At 38.3% G+C, this 12,892-nt stretch overlaps 1 protein-coding gene across 1 annotated transcript in view; it reads left to right on the plus strand.

Annotated features, from left to right (window-relative positions):
• Window positions 1–12,892, plus strand: part of odad2 (outer dynein arm docking complex subunit 2) — a 51,008-nt gene that overhangs the window by 13,847 nt on the left and 24,269 nt on the right. The window contains exons 9-11 of the mRNA XM_079475902.1: window positions 3,677–3,888; window positions 4,760–4,903; window positions 6,170–6,314. Coding sequence (XP_079332028.1) covers window positions 3,677–3,888; window positions 4,760–4,903; window positions 6,170–6,314 — 501 coding nt within the window. The remainder of the gene's footprint in view (window positions 1–3,676; window positions 3,889–4,759; window positions 4,904–6,169; window positions 6,315–12,892) is intronic.

Consider the following 12,892-nt stretch of genomic DNA (forward strand, 5'->3'; position numbering starts at 1 on the left):
GCAGGACATGTACCTAGAAGAGCATTCAAGTGAATGAATTAAAGCATTATAGGAGTAGTTCACTTTAAAATTAAAATTTCATTGTAATTCACTCACCCGCATGTCATAAAAGCCGTCCGTGTGTTTATTTCTTCTGTGGAAAACAAATTGAGGCTTACGAGGAAAGCTTTTCAGGTGTAACCTGATGGTATTATTCTCTTTCTAGTTTTAGAAAACGATTACACCACCCTGGGAATTGCACCCAAGGAAATACAATAACCCGGAACACAGGTTCGGTGGTGCAAGTCGAAGATAGGGATGTGTAATTGCGATCAACCAAAAAACTTTTATTTCAAAAAGAAAAATAAAGCAACCCCAAATATTAAAAGTCATTTTAAAAACTCACAAGATTTAAAATAGACATCCTCAAACATGCATAAAGGTCACTCAGGTCACAATCAAATGTGGAAAGCTAAATTGGACCATACACAAGAAGTTTTTTTTGGTCAAGGTCCAAATTTCAGTTTCATAGCAGCTTCAGAAGGCTCTACATGACACCTTGAATGACACAACAGCTTGAATGACATGTGGGTGAGTAAATTATTTTATATTTATATTATATACATTTTAATTTTAAAGTGAACTACTATATATCTCGACCCCATTTGTTAAATGAGAGCGCGTTTATTGAATGATACAAATGTTGTTTCAAGGAAGTACCGGATCACGTCATATTGTGTAAATCACATGAAGCCGTTTATTTGTTACATACAGGATTCTGATGAGAGGTCTTAGAGTATTAAGCCAACTGTTTGGCACATTAAAAAAGGGTCATGGAGACAGGAAATATCACTTCGGGTTAATATCTAATCTAAATTGCTATAAAAAGCTTCCCAACCAAAACTGCAGATTTTTAACATGTTGCACTTTCATGGATAACACTTTCTGTAAAAATGTTATTAAACGTTATGTATAGGCCACTGTAGAAGAATTAACACTGCTGGTCCAACGCTAGTCCAGAACTTCCTGTTTCAGTTTTTTAATACAACACAAATGTATAAACAAAATACAGCCAACAAACGTTTCTAACCGAATTAAAACTTTATTTAACTCTATATGTACAATAAAACAATGAAACCGGAAGTACTTCTGGGCCAGTGTTTATATCGAAGTGGTCTGTACATTATGGATAAAAATGATGACACACTGTCTACACCGGACGCGACGCGAACGCATTAGATAAAAACAATTGTCCACGATGGATGCGGTGCGGTGTAAGTATTCATAGTGTGAATTATTCTAAATTGTTGTGTAGAATTATTGTGTGCTTTGGGTGGCCATGTGCTAGCAGGTTGTGTTCAATTATTGGGTGGCAGAGAGGAGAAAGACTTTATTATACTTCGAAACGATGATGCCAGGCAGACGGTTCAGTGTGCGAGCGAATGTTTGTGTTAAAATGCCCTCTAGACTTTCATGTTTTACAATGCCAGCGGGAAGAATTCAGCCATGACCGGCAGTTGACGGGTGACGGACAGAGACTGTAAAGAGAACCATAAAAGCAGTCTGCTTACACACAAATCAAATCCCTCTTTGTTCTTCTTTATTTTCTGGATTTCATCATCTTGCTTTTGTACGCCTTTCTTTTCTCAATGTCTCTCTCAGGCCGTCCAATACATTTTTAATATAGGCTGCATGTTAAAGTTGTTGGTCAAGATCCTCATCACCATCTGTGGATGTGAATGGATGTTTATCCACCTGAAGTGAACCTTATTTTGTATGGCTGCATGTTGATTTCAGAGCAGATAATGCTGTTTACATCATGCTGGGAACTTATGTAGCATGAGGACTTGAGTAGAGAATGGACTCGAGTTCTGGATTGTGTTGAGTTGCTGTAATAAGTCTCAGACCGACTCTGGTCCTTTATCCATCAGTCAACCACCGGACCCTAAATATTCAGGCCAGAAAACCTCAGCACACTTCTGCTTTAAGTCAACACCAGCCAAAGACAGCATGCAGGATCTCTTCAAATCAGCTGCATGAGGAACTGATGCGTTTTCACACTTGTATTAGATCAGATGCTTTTAATCTTACATGCATACAGAGCGGGCTTAGCTAATGGTGACACTCATCAGGGGAAAGATGTCATACTTTCATTGTGTGTTTTATGTCAGACTGGGACAGGAAGACATTGTGTCTTGATTAGCAAATTTCTTTCTTCCTGTTTCTCTCGTACTGTTATTATTTTCCCTCAATGCCTGTTTAATTTCTGACCTGCTGTTACAGTAGTTTGATGTTTACGCAGCACATTCAGGTTTCTGTTTGCCGTGTTTTGTATCATATTGAAGTGTTCTTTTGACAGAGTTTGTACAGGTTTATCACGGTAATTTTCATATTGAAGGTGGAGTGATGTTGTTTGGGGAAATGGCTATAACTTTGGCGTTCTTAAGTTCAACCAAAAATGAAGATTCTGTCATGAATGATTCACCGTCCAGTTATTCCAAACCTGTATGAATTGCTTTGTTCAGTTGAACACAAGAAAGATATTTGAAAGTAAGTTTGCAACCGACAGTTCTGTGGCACTATTGACTGCCATAGTAGCTAATTTTTTTGTTCTGTTAAACACAATAGAAGATTTTTTGTTGAATGAAAGGAAGCAGTTTTGGGGCACATTACCACAATCGTCAATGGTGCCTCAGAACATTGTTCCAAATATCTTTCTCTGTGTTCAACCTAACAAAGAAATGGATACAGATTTGAAGGGTAATTCATCACAGAGTTTTCATTTTTTGGCGCACTATCCCTTTAACCTTTTACTGCAAACAAGCCCATTAAAATGTGCTTATCCCAGCTGGTTCTATACAAAGTTTCTAGTGATATATTTACAGCTTTTTCTCTTGAGTAATTTTTCAGATGCTTTTCACTAGTCCTTTCTGTGTCTTCTCTCCTTCTGTTTTTCACCCCTCTCCATACGCCTCGCTAAAAGATGGAGCCAGTGAAGGGCTGATGGCAGGGCAGGCTATTTTCTACATAGCAGGTGCCTGTGACTAAAAACATTCATATGTGTCCCGTTGGGCTTCTCGTAGTGGCAATAAAGATGTGGCAGACAGAACGATAGAGGCCTTCAGAATTTCAAAAAACAGTTGCGCTGCTTTGCCACAAAGGCTCTACTCAATGCGTGCCAAACTGCCAGCCTGCAGTTCAAGGAATGTACAGAAACAATAAACCTCTCATATTGTATAGGCAATTAACAGACGGCGCACAAACCTTGGAAATATGTTTCTATTTTTCATTTATTCTCATAACTCAAAGGCTGAATTGTTATTCTTGCAGTGGACCTTGAAGAAAAGCTGTATTATATAAATGCTCAGGGATACAAATTCATAAGTGAGATTTAGGTTTTATGTGTCTCCTTATTAGAATGAGAAAACTCAGAGTTACGCTCTGCTAGCTCTGAGACGTCTCCCCTGTAAAGTAATAAAGAAACTACATGTCTGATATAGAATGGAAAATATATCACAATAAGTTGAGACTAAGTTCACACGTTGAAAAGTTAAATGAACAGTGATTCATTCGAAAATTCTTGACTATCCCACTATCCGCATCATTTTAATAACGCGATTTATTGCCTTTTGTTGCAAATTAAGACAGGTCCTTTTCCCTACTATCTTCTTTCTTTTTTATCCGCTCTCTTTTAAAGGCCACTCAAGAAGTGCCATCTGAAAAGTTCCAACATATGGAAACAGTTGATGCACAGGAAACGGGCCAAACCTTGACGTCTTACGACCATCGGGAGAAGAACGCACCCGAGAAAGCGAGACAACAGCATGTGCAGGACAAGCCGGGCGGTAGAATGAAGAAATTTGAACCGTCTTTGAAATGGAAGAACCTCGGGCTCACATCCTCTTATGAGTAAGTGATAATTCAAAATCCCAGTGGATGTCCTCTGAGTCCCCAAAAAGCTGCCACGTGCCATGTCTAACTTGGACTTTTCAGAGTCCCTTGATGCAGAGTTATTCAATGTGCGCAATACTATTTTTAGATGTCACACTTTACGAGATTAAAGAGGGTATTTGCCATATACTAGTCTGCAGGTGTTAATTGGTGAAGTCATTGTCTGGCACATATATCTTTGGCACACATATCTCTCAGCTGTTAAAGCTACAGAGTTTCACTCTTCTTACATTATTTACATGTCCTCCTTACTCATTCGTTGTTTGTAGAAATGTATGCCTTGCTGCACTCATTGCATTATATCAAGATAACAAGCTAAAGATCAAAAATGTTTACTCAACCGGACAACAGCTGTAACCCATTCGCTTCTATTCGCACACAAAACCAGTGCAACCTTAATTGGTGCCTTTGTTCGGTTAACAACATTCTTCATGGCTACTTAAGAATGCAAGTATTCAGTTATGTGATGTAAAACAAGGCTGTATTTAAAATTCTTAATATTTGACATAATAACAATAATAATTTTACATTCATGCTTCTGTAGCGCCTGGTGGAAATAATTTGTCTCTTTGAAAGATTGCTTTATGATGTCACACATACATGTACATCTCTATCAAGTGTCAAAAGATTATTTTTGAGTTTGAGTTAAATACGTTTTCCTAAAAGCCATTTTCCAAATGCATGAGTTTAAAGAGATTGTTCGTTGTCTCTGAAATGACCTCTAATATTAGTGACCCTGACAAGGTTTAAATAATTGAGATTAAAAAACGTAATAGTTCTAGTGCTTTATGTGTATGTTAATGATTGTGTGTTTGTTTTTATTTTCCAGGAAGGTGGAGGTGAAAAAGGCCGGAAGAAGTGGAGAAAGCATGAACATCTTTGCGCACGGCACAAAGTCACCGGCCTCAGACAGCAAAAAAAGAGCTAACTTCTCCGAAACGTCTCTACAAGGCTGCCGTTCCTCTCCAAAAATGTATGCCACCGTAATCCTGCAGCACAAAAATATTTGTTTTATTGTATGCATGGTATTTCCTATGATGTATTAACCGAACCATCGCATTAACATGTGTAATTGAATCAGCCTTTAATCCTCCTGCCAAACACACACAGAACGTATCCAATCTCTCACTAGGAAATAGACTTTCTGAGAAAATTATTTCATCTGTTGAAGAGTTTTCATTTTTTAAAACCCTTAATAAGACACGGATGAAACAGACGTTCGGGTTGATGTGTAGACGACACGGTGCTTTGGTGCTACTTGGAGTTGTGGTTTGTAATGACTGTTTCAGTTTGGCCTGATAACCCTTTTCTCTCTCTGACTCCTCTCTGTCTGTTTGGCGATGGAGAGTGGAGACTCCAGCTGTCCCTATAACACAGGCTGCCAGAGTACACAATTCAGCCGTAAAGAGCTCCGAGTGTCTCTCCGTCCCAAAGCCCTTCTGAACTTTTTTAGTCGCAATCTCACCCGAGAGACATTGCCACATACTTGCAGATGCATAACTTGTTCGACACACCCCAAAACACAACGGTCAATAGTCAAACGTGTATCATAGCCCGGCACACTTCTAATGTTCTAATGTTTATCATGGCATAAAGAACAAAGACAGGAGTTCACTTGTGTCCAGCTATACGGAAGACATATCCGAGTCCCTTTGGCCTCTTTTCCGCATGTGCCGAGTTTCACGACTCGTTTCACCAAACATTTATTTTAGTAGCCCGACTCGCTTTAACGGCCATCTGCGTTTGTGTGTGTGTAGACCTACTATAAAAGAGATTTCAGGATCGCTAAGATGACCGCTTCAGTCATCATCATCTCAAGCTCTGTCTCTGTTCTCTCTATCTCCCTGCTGTTTAATTTGAAGCCATGGCTTTAGATGGCACATCAAATACACCTTTGAGTTTGACAGCCTGTCCAAGGGTTTCAACAAGAAAGCTATTTTAAAGACCAATAATTCATTCTGCAGTGGATTCTGAGAGACTTTACCAGAGCTTTGAGAAAAGGGTCTATGTGGTCTGGCATGCACCTGCTCTGACTCTCCTCTCATTTACTTTATATGTGACGTATTAAGCCCTGTTTATTAATAAAAAGCATTTTTTTTCTGTAACAAGTTGTTAAGATTTCTCTTTTCCACCCTGAGAAAATTCTGTGGGAGAGTGCTTCTCACAGCGTGCGTCTGAAAATCCAGACCAGATTGAATGGGAATGTGTCTGATGGGTTCATATGTGTTTGTGTGCACAGTAAGACCTCGGGAGGAGCTGATGATTTCATTGAGAGTTCATCAGAGGGTGAGGAGGATGAAGAACAGCCAGACAGACGTGCCGAGACCACCACCGACCTGCCTACCGAATACTGGCAAATCCAGAAACTAGTCAAATATTTAAAGGTAAGAAAACACACAATTTCTCATATATGTTACGTACACAAGGCAATCTGTGTCAATACTTAAAGGGGGTTCACAAAGACTTCCACCGAGTGTACACCAGATGTGACATGTCAAACCTAAATCGCTCCCATTATGATCAATTAAGCTGTCTACACTGGAAACGTCCGTTGCGGCGCATCACAGCGCGGCAGACAACCTGTTTCTATTTTTGACGGGTTGCAGAGATACTCCAGACGTGTTATTTTCCCTGTCTGTCTGAAATAAAATGATGAAATGATTTATTTACAATTGTCTTACTGTGTGTATGATGTTTTTGTCGTTCAAATATCTGTAGATATCAAAGTCAGCATGTCATTTTATTTGACTTTCTTACCATATGTACAGTACATGCGATCATATACAGTATGTAAGTGTTTTGTAATCATTTTGAGATTGGCATTTTGCTGCAGTCTTCAACTTAGTGCTGCTTGGAACTCAAGCTTTGACGCATCATCAGTAGGTTCCACCATAGACACCAGTGTGTTCATTTAGCGGCTTTGCTTGGTAGATTTAGGAGTTCATGGAACACCTCTGGTCTCTTCACCACCTCTTCTAAACGCTTGTGGAGCAATATGCACTACAGGCCAGACAGGTAGCTCCCCTGCTTCTGACAGGAAATAGTAAAACTACATCTACTGTAGCATTGTATTACTCTTTCTACTGGCTGTGTGTAGTCATAACATCCTCCGGAGTTCTTGGAATTATTGCTAAACTTGAATCAATATATGGCAGGTTTAATTTGTTATTTTACTTTCCCATTTCTCAAAACATGTTCTGATGTTTTATCAAATATTTGTATTGCAGCCATTGTTTTATTACCTCCCTTTTACAGTAAGTTGTGAAGCTGCTTTGCGTGGTTGGTCATGGGCTACGCTATGATGTTTAGTGTATGTTTATTCATCCATTTACTAATGTGTAGTTGTCACGTGTTTATTGGTCAACTACCCGAATTCATATTTTAAAATCCAAAGTTGTATCTGTTAACATTAGTTAACACCCTGAACTAGCATAGATAATGGTATTGTCATTAATTAACACTAACAAGGATTATAAAAATAAAACGTATATTGCTCATTGCATTTACTAATGGGAACAAAGACAACCTTATTGTAAAGTGTTACCAACATTTTTAAATAGGAAATTCGGTCTAAACCTACAATAATTAGACTTAACAAAGTTGATCTTGCATTTCAACACATACACTACATCATCTCATTTTACATTCCAATATGGTCAATTTGTTATTTGTTATAGAAGTAATACTTGGAAGAAAAAAGAGCATTGATGTCGTTTTAAATATCAGAGTTTTATTTTCCAGCGTAGTAATAAATCACTTAAAGAAAACAGCCGAGCAAAGTTCACCCACAGGTAGATATTTTTAGCCCAGTAAAACTCAGGGTAATAAATGTGGTTTCGAAGAGGGAGGCGCTCATCCCCAAATCTTCAGAGAAAAAAGCTTGATAAAGAAAACCTGATTGATTCTCATGAATCAGCCTGTCTGTGCCTCTACTTTTGAAAAGTCAGTTTTCCGTTGATTTGTGTGAGGTGTTTAGGGATGCTTTAGTTACAACGCGCCGTGCGCCTCTCAGACAGGATGTGTTTGTAACGTACCCTTCCTAGCGTTCTATCTGTCTGGAAACCACAGACCTTATTTATGAGGGTTTGTCCAGTAGCGCAGTTATAATGTCATTACCATCAGAAACTGAAACCATAGCCTGTGCCAAACGAAATATCTGTTGTATTTTTGGAGCGAAGGATCTGTTTTTACTTCCTTTCTTCTACCCTTTTCAGGGATATAGACATGCGTTTGTATTTCTGGGAGATTACACTTCTGTAGGATGATGCATGAATGATCTGACTGTGTATTAATGGTTGTTTAGCAGGCGGATATGTTTCCAGTGTACATTACCTAGGCTGTACATTTACATGTTTTCGTGTTTGCCTTTCTGTGTACATGTACCAAGGGCAGTTGGCACCAGTGACTGTGTCCTTTCATGATGTGAAATATACAGTATTAGTGTTTTATTTAGAAATCGGACATGCCTTTAGACCGCATATACTATACACACTAAACTCAAATGTTGTGTCCGGATAAACGTTACAGAGCGATCATAGTCCAGATGAGCGGTCAAGTTTAATTACACATTCACAAACACATTTTGTAACAGCAGCATCAGTGTGTAGATGAAGCGGCCACAGGCTGTTTGTCCCACCAGCTTCTGCCTCATTAGCTTGAATTACAGAAATATGGCAGCCAACAAAGTCGTACAAAAAAAAATCTTCTTCTCCCAAATACCCTGTTCTGTTCCTCATTAATCGCTTGTAAGTCATTTGCGAGTGCCCTAATGCTTCTATGTGTTAAAAAATATATGTAATTCTTGCCAATGTGATTAGCTAATTTTTATTACTGAACCAATTTGACTAAAAGGTTACATAATGTCTGTGTCTGCTCAGGAAATAAAGCCCAACTCTAGATTTGTCTCACAACAGTGTTTTGTGACTTGCTTACATAGCACTCACTGTTTCTCAAAGTTGACAAACAGACGTTGCATGTGATTCTTATTATAAAATGCATTTTACATTTAAGCATTTTTATATGCAAAAGCTTAACTGTTCCAGTATGTTGTTAGAATGTCCTGCCAGAATGGAGTTTTTATTGGTCACCCTCTTGATATCTCTAATGGCCATTTTGAGGTTTTGCTCCCTCTACTGGAAAGAGTAAGTACAGAAGTTGGTATGAAATGAAGCTGATGTCCTACGTGATACAGTGGAGCTGCACATATTGTTGAAGAGTTTGTCTTTAAAGTAAAATCAGCTAGAATGAAACTTGCATCTGTGCTTTTTTTCCTAAAATGTTCCTGATGTTACTTAAAAGAGGGCAAGATTTCATCATCAGCAGTACTGTACATCATGTCCTCTCATTTCACCACAGACTTTTTATAAGTTTTGCTGCCTATTAAATCTATAGAGGGGATGTTTTAAGTTTAGGTTTTTTAGATGTCTTGTGCGTTTGGATTATGCTCATGCCAAGCTGAATATTCTCATGCCAAACTGTATGAGTTGATCTAGTATTCTGTTTTGTTAGTCTTTACCACTTTATTTACACGGTTCTCCTCAACATATCCATATATATATATATATATATATATATATATATATATATATATATATATATATATATATACATAGTTTTACTGTGTCTTTGTCGTCAGTAGCATTTGTTAATTTCTAAACCATGTCTGTATTTGGCAGGATTTATGAACGCTGCCTCATTCCTCACTGCCTCGTATGAATATTTAATGTGTTCTTTCCTCAGGATATATGTTTTATGGTGACACAGCTTGTGCTGTCACTGGGACCTGCTGTCCTGCTGTTTGTCTGGGTCTCAAACTGAACCACTCTCTACCAGATCATGTAGCATTTCCTTGACAGTTTCATTCATTTCAACACTACTGAACTTTTTGATTTATTAAAGGATGAATGCTTTCCAAAAAGTAGATCACAAAAGCCTTTTTAATGAGTTTTACCTAAAGCTATGAATTGCAACGAATAAGATAACAAGAGCAGTGCTGCTATATTTTCTTAAAGGAACAGTTCAGCCAAAAATGAAAAAAGTTATCATTGAGCCATGATTTGGCTCAGTTCTGTTTGATTTCTCAAAAAATGACATGTTAGGCTAGCAGAACGTCCTTAGCTTTTCAGTGAACCATATTCCTTCTCCAGAACCCCAAATAAGATATGCTATACACTATATACACGTCTAGTGTATGGACACAAAACCAATGCAAGTCAATGGGTACCGCCATTGTTTGGTGGCCAACATTATTTAAAATATCTTCTTGTGTCTTCTGCAGAAGAAAGTCATACAGGTTTCATTCTTTGTCTTCTTTCCAAGCTTGGCATCACAATCCTAATCACAATCTAATCACAATCCTCTATTGTTGTGTTGAAGAGCATCTAGACATGTGCTTCACATTTGCTTTTGTTTTTTGAACAAAAATTAAATGGTTTAAGCGTTTAAAATGAGTAAAAAATAACAAAAGTGTAAAGTATTCCTTCAAGCACAGTGTTTGCAGAAAACGTTGTAATCCAGCTGTCAGATGGTCTATAGAGACGAGAAAGCACCATCATTCTTGTCATCCCAGTCAACTGAAAACACATTGTATTAAACAGTGACACCCCTGACCTTACAACATTATGTAAGGTTATTCCTGCTATGTACGCGCACGTGTGTGTAACACTCAAGACAATGCTCGTTTTTGCACATTCCTCCAGTCACATTTGATAGGTGAGATGGCACAAACTCTGTCATTTATCTCAATAAGGTGATATCAAGTGAAATCAAGTGATAAACGTGTCAGTCATCCATGTTCACAGCTTATCTGTGTGCACGTGTGTCAGATCTCTCTTTAACATCTGTGGCTTCACACCAAAGACTGACAGCCCTTCAGAATCGAGTCTCACCTTTATAAAAGACCTTCAGATGTTTTCGCAGTTGTAAAGAATGTCTACAGCACATTGAGACCAAAGCTGCTAGAAAATGAAAGCATATGATCATCAGATTTCTTTTCTCTGCTTTCAGCACTAAACATAGCTTTGTGTTTTTACAAGGTTCAGCGTTAACCTGTCGAACACTTTGAAGATAGAGGGGGTGGCGAAGCAGAAAGAATTGTGGATTCGGTGATATTATTGGATCCCGTTTAGTCCAGCCATTTAATATGGACAGCACATGTGCTTCCCCCTTTCTCTCTGTATTCCACTTATTCTAAGTGATCTTATTTTGTCTTCTCTTTTTTCTTTCTTTCTTAGGAGTTCACTCTATCTGTCTATGAATTGTTTTATTCTTTTCACTCTACTGTGTATTCAAACTCCAGTACTTTCGTCTTCATCTGACGTTCTTCTGCTCTGAAATCCACCATCCACTTTACACACATTTCTGAACATTTTCGTTGTTATCTCGCTTGTCATGACTTTCTTGTAGGTGTTTGTGTCTGTAATACCTTCAGAGTGGTCCTCCTTTACCTGTTTGGTGAAGTCTGTGTGTAGTAAACAAGGGTTTCTAACACTCACTAAATCTTATCTGCTGCTCGTTTTAGGAAAAAGAAAGAGTGTTTGTTCACTTGCCAGGAGATTGGACTTTAGTGTCACATTTCAAACGTCTACTCCACGAACAGCATTACAGCAGCTTACGCGCCTCTGCGGGACCTACTGCATCGAGCACGCCGTCGGCCGCAGAGAAAAGCTCCTCTTTGTTTGCATTCATAAGAGCTTTTCATAAAAAAAACAAGGAAGAAAAACGAGGCATCACATTCAAAACACACACGTGGAAGTCGAGTTTCTGGTGTTTTCTCAGGGGGTCGAGCTGATCTTAGATCTGCGGTTTGATTCAAACAAACAGTCCTTGCTAAAACAATAAAGCCATAATTTGTTGATTAGAAGATGATTAATACTGTAGCATTTTCATTGGATCCTCTGCATCCGTCTCCCCTCCTCTCATTTCATTCCAGGGATATGGCACGAAAGATATCGAAACCACAGCGTTCTCTGCTACATATATCTGTTAAACAGTCTCTCTCCCAACCAATGCCACATGTTTGGTTTGTTGCGTTCTGTACATAGGCAGTTTCAAAGGAACCAACCTTAAATCCGGCGTGTGTATATAGCAACTGTCAAAACAGAGTTTGCTCTAAGGCCAAAGCGTTATCATATCCAACGTTTCAGAGCTTATTTTCTTTTAATTGCTAACTTAGGTCATTGTCTATGGTTTCAACCCACGGCACAGCAGTAGTCTGTATCAAAGGATCTCTCCCCACCCCTGTTTATAGTCACAATACCAAACAGATATGCACAACATGTGGTCAACAAAATAAGACTTAAAGAGAGGGAGGTCATTTTGGGATAGAAAAGGGGTCGAGGAGACCCTTGTCTAATACGGAACGATGCAAGATTATAACCTACAGTAGTGGCCAAAAGCAATGTCCTGTGGTGGGCATATTTGTATAACAGTTGCTTCTTATATCCATTCAAAATATGAGGTGTATGGTAAAAACGAGACTTTTAAGGTACTTTTTTAAAAATATTTTTGGGAAAAAAGGCTGGCTCCTGCATATTATGAAATATGGGTTTTGTTGTATAAAAAACATTTAGATTCATAAAGCATCAATACAATTGAACCTGTTTTTAATATCTTGTTGACATTCCTTTGCATTCTGTAGCCATTCTCCTCGTTCTTAAACTCAATAAGCTTTGCACATGTGTTGTTTGTCATTTTTTTCACTGCAAAAAAAATCCCTGAGCTTCAGTGTATACTCGCAACATGCATACAAAATATTGAATACATTTCATTAAATAATTCATTTGAATAAAGCAGAAAGCTGATCATCGCTACTGTACATATGGAGACTGTCACTCTCAGTTGTGTCACAGTCAGTTGTGTTATTTCAGTTGACAGAGCATGGAAATGTTTTAAACCAATTAAGTATTAGGAAAAACTGCTAAAAGCGGCTAATATAATTTATTTGAGCGCTGTGCGAGATTTT

Source organism: Barbatula barbatula, assembly GCF_947034865.1.
Source record: "Barbatula barbatula genome assembly, chromosome: 16".
Taxonomy (NCBI): Eukaryota; Metazoa; Chordata; class Actinopteri; order Cypriniformes; family Nemacheilidae; genus Barbatula; species Barbatula barbatula.